General features: G+C 65.4%; 1 protein-coding gene across 1 annotated transcript; it reads left to right on the top strand.

Moving 5' to 3' along the window:
• Window positions 1–38: 38 nt before the first annotated feature.
• ADIPOR1 (adiponectin receptor 1) lies at window positions 39–7,077 on the top strand. Its single transcript, XM_086765745.1, has 8 exons — window positions 39–165; window positions 363–576; window positions 1,290–1,406; window positions 2,163–2,334; window positions 2,888–3,074; window positions 4,244–4,431; window positions 5,695–5,888; window positions 6,188–7,077. The coding sequence occupies exons 2-8, from the start codon at window positions 436–438 to the stop codon at window positions 6,314–6,316; spliced, it is 1,128 nt and encodes a 375-aa protein (XP_086621871.1). The 5' UTR covers window positions 39–165; window positions 363–435; the 3' UTR covers window positions 6,317–7,077.
• The last annotated feature ends 1,110 nt before the right edge of the window (window positions 7,078–8,187 follow it).

The raw sequence follows: 8,187 nt of genomic DNA, 5'->3' as shown, positions 1-8,187 counted from the left end.
GCGGCTGCGACCAATCACGAAGCGGCAACGCGCGCAGCGCCCCGCCGTTCCGTCCCGGGGGGCGCCGCCGCCGCGCGGGGCGGGGCCTCACAGCCGGAAGCGGCCCGTTCACTCAGCGTCCCTTCCGGTGCCGCCGCCGCCGCCCTGCGCGGGATGTAGCGGCCGGTGAGTGCGGGGGGGGGGGGGGGGGGCCCGGGGCCGTCCGAGCGCTGCCCCCTTCCCGCGGCCTCGGCCCTACCGGTGCCCCGGGGGGAACCGAGTCCGCCGGTCGCAGCCTCCGGGGAGGCCCCGGGGCGGGCGGGGTGCGCGGCCGTCGGCTGCCGGTGACTCTCGTCTTCTTCTTTTTCTTCCTCCTTCCTCAGCGCGGCGGCACAAGGACGCGGAGGGGACCTGCACCGGCTGCCCTCCGCCACCCGCACCGACCCCGCCGCCCCCATGGCGTCCCGCAAGGCCTCCGCCGCCGGGCAGGGCAACGGGCTGGCCGCCGCCGGCCGGGACAGAGCCCACCTGGAGCTGGCCGAGCTGGGGCCGCTCCTGGAGGAGAAGGGGGACCAAGGAGCCGCCGGTTCGGCCAGCGTAAGCCCCGGTCTGCCGCTCCGTTCAGGCGGGGATTTGCCCGTTATCCCGCCGCCCGGCCGGCCCTGCTGTGCGGAGCCGCGGGTCTGGTCGTGGCTTTGTGTCAGCGCAGAGAGGGTTTGGTACCCAAACGCGGACGGGCCGGCTGGTCCGTGCTCTGACCAAGGCCAAAACCTTCCCCTGGCGCGGGCGCGGAGCGGCGACAGCCCTCGTGCGGAGCCGCCGGCCGGGACGCGCTGCGCTGCGTGCCGGTGCCGCCGCTCGGAGCGAAGGGAGTGTTCTCCGCCACGCAGCCCGAGGGCTGGCAGTCACCTTCCCAAACCCGCTAACGGAAAGAGGAGAGAGGGAGCTGAGCCGGGCCGGGCAGGGTGTTCCCAGCGTGGGAGGGTGCCGGCGAGCCGCCGCCTCCGCTCGGCGTTGGGGTGGAGGGGCTGGCTTTCCCGGCTGGGCCAAGGGGCTGTTCCGGCCTTGGTTGTAGGGATGAAAATCCCCCGTGTAATCCCGCCTTTCAACAAGGATAAATCTGGGATTAGCCTGCCCGCGACGGTTCAGACAGTACCGCGTTGCGTAAGCGGTGCTGACCGGCGGGCCCTGCCTGTCCCCTCGGGAAGGGATGAAGCCCCAGGCGCTCGCAGAAGCGACTCGCTGCTCTCCGCACGCTGTCCCCCCTCCCAGGGGCAGGAATGATTTCTTCCCGGCCTTTCTCCCTTTAGGCTGAAGACCCGCCGTGCCCAGCGGCCCGTGAGGAAGAGGAGGAGGTGGTTCGTGTGCTGACTCTGCCTCTGCAGGCTCATCACGCCATGGAGAAGATGGAAGAGTTTGTGTATAAGGTACGGGAGCCTGCGGTCCTGATTGTGGAGTATTAACGAGGCCCAGACGGCCCAAGCCTGGGGCTCGGGGTGGTGGGCAGGGGCTGGGACGCGTCCCTCTGTCCGGGTGAAGCTCCCGGCGCTCCGTGCGGCTCTGCCGGCAGCCTGCTCCCGCTCCGCTCGCCTGGGCCTGCTCCCGGCAGCGTCCCCCGGGAGCGGTGCGGGAAGGGGATGGGGGGCTGGGAAGCACTGGTGAGTGCTGGAGGTCGTGCCCAGCCGTGCCGACGAGCAGCGAGCTGGGGAGCAGCCCTGGTCTCTGGTTCCTCTACTGGGGACCGGGAGCTCCGAGCACCGTTGCTGGTGTCGCCCGGTGCCTGCGCTCACGGTCACCGCGGCTCGGGGAGCGGTGGCATCGGCTGCGAGCCAGCCCGGTTCGGTTGCCAGCCAGGGCTCTCTCTTCCCTGACCGAAACGGGGGTTCCCCGCTGCAGGGGAGCCACTTCGGGGCAGAAGGGTTAAACCTGAGGGTGCAGATCCCCGCTGACTCCCTGGGGGGACGCATGGGGAGCGCCCTGCAGAATGGGTGTGGCCTAAGGGGTCCCGCAGGGTGCTGGTGTTGCACAAGCTGAGCTTCCTCTCCCCGAGGAGCCTCACGGGGCCATTTCGGCGCTGGCTGGGCTTGTTCCACCCGGGGTTTAGGCTCCCGGGGTGTGTAAACCTGAGCCCTCGGGCTGGCTCGACGCTCCGGGGGCCACGAGCGCGGCTTGGCGTGTTGCAGGTGTGGGAGGGGCGCTGGCGCGTGATCCCCTACGACGTGCTGCCCGACTGGCTGAAGGACAACGATTACCTCCTGCACGGACACAGGCCTCCCATGCCGTCCTTCCGAGCCTGCTTCAAGAGCATCTTCCGAATACACACCGAGACCGGCAACATCTGGACGCACTTGCTAGGTACGGAGTGGGCTGGGGGCCCGGAGGCTTGGCCCCCACGCACGAGGGCGGCCTTCTGCGGCCAGGACTTGCCCTGTTGCGGCCAGGACTTGCCCGCTGCCGGGGTTCTCTCCGTGCCCGGCGCCTCTCTTCGAGGATCACGTCCCCTCACGAGGTGCCCGAGCTCCCGCAGCTCCCTGGGGGAAGGGAGAACGGGGCACTTCCGCGCAGCAGGGCCCCCGCGGCTGGGCTCAGCGACCGTTTGTGGCTTTGCCAGCGCTCCGCCGCAGCGGGACGGAGCAGCGCGTCCTGGGCAAAACAGGAACGGCTCGGAGCGTGTTCCTCGGAAGCTCGGGGACAGGCCAGCAGCTCCTGGCCCTTTGCCTGGCCATGCCCTTGCCCCTGGCTCTGCTCGGCGGCGGTTACAACGGCCTCGGCTCATGGCCCGCTGCGCGGCCAGCCCCGGGTGCGCGCGAGCACCTCCAGGATACGTCCAGGGCCGGGATTCTCCTGGCTCGCGGCTGAATTAACTCACTTTGCTCTGCCTGACTGCCCGCTCGGTGTGTTCCTGCAGGTTTTGTTCTGTTCCTCTGCCTGGGGATCCTGACCATGCTGCGGCCCAACATGTATTTCATGGCTCCTCTCCAGGAGAAGGTGGTGTTCGGGATGTTCTTCCTGGGCGCGGTGCTGTGCCTCAGCTTCTCCTGGCTTTTCCACACTGTCTACTGTCACTCGGAGAAGGTCTCGCGGACTTTTTCGAAGTGAGTGAGCGAGCGCGAGCGTGGTTGTGCGGCCTGATGGGGGTTTTGGGTTCTCCCAGCACTTCCTCCTGGAAAGCGCTGCGTTCCCAAGCGTTTTACGCTTGGGGGAAGGGAGTGTTCGCCGAATCCAGCATGGAGCTGAGGGGGAAACCACGGCTGGGGCCTGGAGGGTTCTGCCCTGTGCCCGAGCACCTTAAATCTGCCGGCGCGAATCCCCTCAGGTGGGTGATGAAGGACAGGGACCCAGGGAGCCTGCAGCTCCCAGGGGAGCAGCCTGGGTGCCCCTCAGCCCTGGACTGAGGAGGGGTCTCAGTCTCACGAGACACGGCAGTTTCCAGTTTACTGGATGTTTTCAAAAACTCCAGTTTGGATCTAATTTGGACTGGAACCAAGTGGAAGGAAACAAAACAAGCGGGATTCCTGTCAAAGCAGAAAGGCTGGGCCGTGGCCGGTGCCTCTGCTCGAGGCCGGTGCGCAGGCTGAGTTAAGCTCACGTCAGCCTTCGTGGCACAGCAGGGCAGCGGCGAGGCTTCCAAATAAGATCTTGCTCGCGCAAGGCTGTCAAAGGCGTTTACTGGGTGCTGCTTGCTGGGAAACCCTGCCAATCCCCTTTGCACAAACCCCAGAGGTCCTGCGGGCTCGTGTCTGCGGAACAGACCGCGCTGCCGTGCCCGCAGCAGAGATGTCCTTGCGTACCGGGGAAGGCACTCGGCAGAGCCGCCGCGGCGGTGGGGTACCGCGAGCGGCTGCGTTCCGGTGGTGACGTGGCTGCCGGATCGATAGATGGGAAGCACTCTGCAGTGGTGGGTAACGGCCAAATCCGTTTGCGCAAGGACGCGCGCCCGCCGTGTCCCGTCGTGGTGGTTCGAGAGCAGGGCCCCCCTCGCATCCAGCCGCCTCCTGTTCTCCCCCTGCGCTCCTGCCGAGCTCGGCTGGCGTCCCCGGAAGCCCCGTGGGTGCCCAGGCCCTTCCTCCTGCCCCACGCGGCATTGCTGAGCCCTGAGCGCCGCCCTCCTCCCCTCTCTGGACACGGCTGCGGCTGGCTGCGGTGACTCCGTTCGGGTGCAGGCGGGCTGCGGGGTGCCAGCGCACCGTTACCCAGAGGATGCAAGGAGGGGGTGGATTTGGGGGCTCTCCTGTGACTCCCTGTCGTTGTACCCTGGCTGCAGGTTGGATTATTCAGGAATTGCACTGCTGATCATGGGGAGCTTCGTCCCGTGGCTCTATTACTCGTTCTACTGCTCCCCGCAGCCAAGACTCATCTACCTCTCCATCGTCTGCGTCCTGGGCATCTCTGCCATCATCGTTGCTCAGTGGGACCGGTTTGCCACCCCCAAGCACAGGCAGACAAGAGCAGGTAGGAGCTCGCCGTCCTTTCCCCGGGTCCCCAGCCCTGCGAGGGAGCTCAGGAGGGTTTCGGGGCGGCGCTTTGGGAACATCCTGTACTGGGGTGGCTCTTCCCATTTGGGCAGAGCTCTCGGCATCTGCAGAACTAATTCCCGTACAGCAGCAGCTCCTGGCAGGGGAGGTCTCCTTCCTCCCCTCGCGGCGCCAAGGATTCAGATCCTCTGCTGAGCAAGCCTTTGGTTTGGGGCCCAGACCGCGTTTAAAAATAGCCCTGTGAGTGGTGGCTGGGTGGCCTGGGGCTGTGCCGTGCGACGCCACGTGCTCCGGGAAGCAGTCTGGCAGCGCGGACCTGCAGCTCGGGCGCAGGAGGAAGAGATTCCCTCCGCTCTCTCCTGCCGGTTCCACGCTGGCAAGTTCCTGCCTTCCTGGGGGCCCCGCACGCACACCCCGTCTCGCCCCCGCCGCAGCCTCGCTGGGCCTGGAGAAACGCCTCCGTGCGCCCGCACCTCCCGAGGGGCTCCTGCAGCAAAGCGTCTCTGGCAGCAGCGCCCTCGTTACGCGACGAGAGACGATGCTGAGCTGGAGGCCAGGCAGCACCGCAGGCGCGTGACCCACAGAGCCCCTCAGCAGGGCGGGGGCAGGGTGGGACTGCCAGCCCCACCGCTCCCCCGCAGCGGCGCTGGCGTTGGCGCGCTGGCAGAGGTGCCAGCTGCCGGCTTCTGCAGAGGGCTGCTGTCCTCCCCGGCGCAAAGCGAGATCCCGCTGCCAGTACGAGCCGTGGCCTGTCTGGGCCGGTCTCTCGCTGCGATGCCGTTTGCTTTCTTGCCAAGCTAATGAGATGCTGGAGCTGAAAATTTGAGCACCGCTAATTCGCACCTTCCCCTTGGAGCTCCAGGCAGCTTCCCCGAACAAATGACTCTGGCAGAGCTTCTCCTGGAGGGGCCGGCTGGGGCTGCCGCGTTCCTCGTGCCCGCGGTGCGATCCGAAGGGCCGGCTCTTGCCTGACGGGCCATTCCCGTAGCGGGAGCTGCCGCGGCCCTGCCGCTGCACGGAGAACGCCGGGTGAGCTCTGCCCAGTGAGCGCTGGGGGTCAGCACTGGTTTTGAGCGGGATGTGGAGCCGTTTTGTGAAGGATAAATGCCGCAGGGTCGGATAATCCAGGACTGAGCGAGGAAAAGCTGCTGGTGCCTCCAGGCGCTTCCCTCTGCGCAGGACGAGGGTGCGAGGGGAGCCGGCAGGGATCCCGTCCGCTGATCCCTCCTCTCCACCGCAGGCGTCTTCCTGGGGCTGGGGCTGAGCGGCGTGGTGCCCACCATGCACTTCACCATCGCCGAAGGCTTCGTCAAAGCCACCACCGTCGGGCAGATGGGCTGGTTCTTCCTCATGGCCGTGATGTACATCACGGGCGCGGGGCTGTACGCCGCCCGCATACCCGAGCGCTTCTTCCCGGGGAAGTTCGACATCTGGGTGAGCGTGGGGACGAGGCGGCGAGCGAGGAGGGGTGGCTGGGGAGGGGGGATCGAGGGCGGTGAGCTGCGAGAGGAGGAGGGGGCCAGGGGTGTCCTGGTGTGCGCTGGCAGGCGGAGCTGGCAGGGCAGGCTGAGGTACAGTGTGGAAAACGCTGCCCGGGAGCAGCGGCGGGGAAAAGCCGAGCTTGGAGGACAGGCCTGGGGCAGCACAGACTCAGCGAGGAGGAGGAGGGGGTGTTCCCAGCACTGCTTCGTCCCCTCTGCTCTGCTCTAAAGAGCTTTTTCGCTTCCCCGCAGTTCCAGTCCCATCAGATCTTCCACGTGCTCGTGGTGGCCGCGGCCTTCGTCCACTTCTACGGGGTGTCCAACCTGCAGGAGTTTCGCTACGGACTCGAAGGGGGGTGCACAGACGACTCTCTCCTCTGAGAGCACCTGATTTTAGTCCAAGCTTCCTAAGTGCTTTTTAAACTCTGTCTTTGCTAAAATCAAAGGAAGACTTAAAACTGTTTGGGGTTGTTGGTTGGTTGGTTGGTTGTTTTTTGTTTTTTTTTTTTAAAGAAAACAGGAACAGAAAAATTCTGTAGCAAAGTTGTTGACCAAATCCTCACCCCCTTCCCCACGCACTTTTTTGGGGCTGAGGGGAGGTGACGCGGGCCCCGGCAGCCAGCCCTGCCGCGCTGTCGTGGCCTCGCCTCCTCCAGACAGTATTTTAGCTGCACCGGGGTCACCCGACCTTCCCAGGCACGCCCATTTCCAAAAGCGAAGGGTGCGGGTACCCTGCTCCCGGCACAGCCGAGCACCCCCTTCGCGAGCTCCCCGCCGGAGCGAGCGGAGTCACGCACTACCGGGCCCGGGGCCGAGAGATTTCTGCGCATCCCTCGCAGCAGAGCCGCCTCCCTGGGGGCAGCTCCGCGGCCCCCGGTGCTGCTGCCCCGGGCACAGGCACAGATCCGTGTAACTTAAGTTTTAATTGTCTTTTGTTTGTTTGTTTGTTTTCCTTGACAAAGTAATGTAAACAGAAATGAGAGAATATTTAATATTTAATACTGAGCTTTAAGAAGACGCGCTGCCGCCGCAGCGCGCTGGGCTCCCTCGCTGGCTGTGGTGGTCAAGGAAGGACGGCGTGTAGGGGAATGTAGAGCTGCTGTAGCTGATTGAAATAAAAAGGTCAGTAGTTCAGTGTCGTGCTGGTGCTGTCGGTGTCGATTTTTGGGGTGGGTGTAGAGAAATTGCTCAGTGTGGGGGGGGCTGCTTCTGGGGAGGGGCTCTGGAGGGTGTCAGAAACCGTGCTGCCGGCCGGCTGGCGTGTGGGGAGTGAAGGACGGCACCCTGCATCACAGCATCACGGAACGGTTTGGGTGGGAAGGGAGCGTTAAAGCCCACCCAGTCCAACCCCCCTGCCAGGAGCAGGGACATCTCCAACCAGACCAGGTTGCTCAGAGCCCCGGCCAACCTGGCCTGGAACGTTTCCAGGGATGGGGCATCCACCGCCTCTCTGGGCAGCCTGGGCCAGTGCTCCACCACCCTCAGTGTAAAATTTTTCCTAATATCTAATCTAAATCTCTCTCCCTCTATTTTGAAACCATCACCCCTCGTCCTGTCACAGCAGGCCCTGCTGAAGAGTCTCTCCCCACCTTTCCTGCAGCCCCCTTTGGGCACTGGGAGCCGCTCTCGGGTCTCCCCGGAGCCTCCTCTTCTCCAGGCTGAACAGCCCCAGCTCTCCCAGCCCGGCCTCACAGCAGAGCTGCTCCAGCCCTCTGATCTCCAGCCCCCTCATCATCGAGGTTCCTCATCAGGATCAGAGGCTTCTCCTCGTGTGGAAGAGTGCGAGACTGACCACCCAGCGCAGACGGTCACAGGGATTAGCGGGGAAGAGGGGAGCTAAATAAAGCTCCTCTCCAGCCGCTGAAGACCGTCACCTCACAGAGGGGTGAGGGCGGAGTGCCCGGCAAGGCCACCGCAGCCCCTGGGCCACAGTCGGGCACAGGTGGCATGTGTCCCTGCTCCCCCAGGCAGGGGGGGAGTCGCTGCTGGTGCAGGGAAGGGTTGTGTGGTGGCCTCTTGGGTTTTTTTGAGCTGTTTGGATGTGGCCTGGCTTTGGGAACTGCGAAGGCAGGGCCTGGCTGGAGCCCCCAGGGCAGGGAGCAGCAGGCTCCTCTGCTGCAGCTCAACCTACGACAGGTCCTGCGCACCCCCACATCTCAGTCTGGCCAGGCTGCTCCCAGACAAAGCACTGGTGGGAGAGGTCACCCAAGCGCTCCAGGCAGCTTACACGCAGCCCAGGACACGACTCGGCT

The sequence above is a fragment of the Chlamydotis macqueenii genome, chromosome 23 (assembly GCF_036417535.1).
Source record: "Chlamydotis macqueenii isolate bChlMac1 chromosome 23, bChlMac1.mat, whole genome shotgun sequence".
NCBI classification, from domain to species: domain Eukaryota; kingdom Metazoa; phylum Chordata; class Aves; order Otidiformes; family Otididae; genus Chlamydotis; species Chlamydotis macqueenii.
Note: the sequence above shows the minus strand (reverse complement) of the source record. Positions and strands in the feature narration are given on the sequence as shown.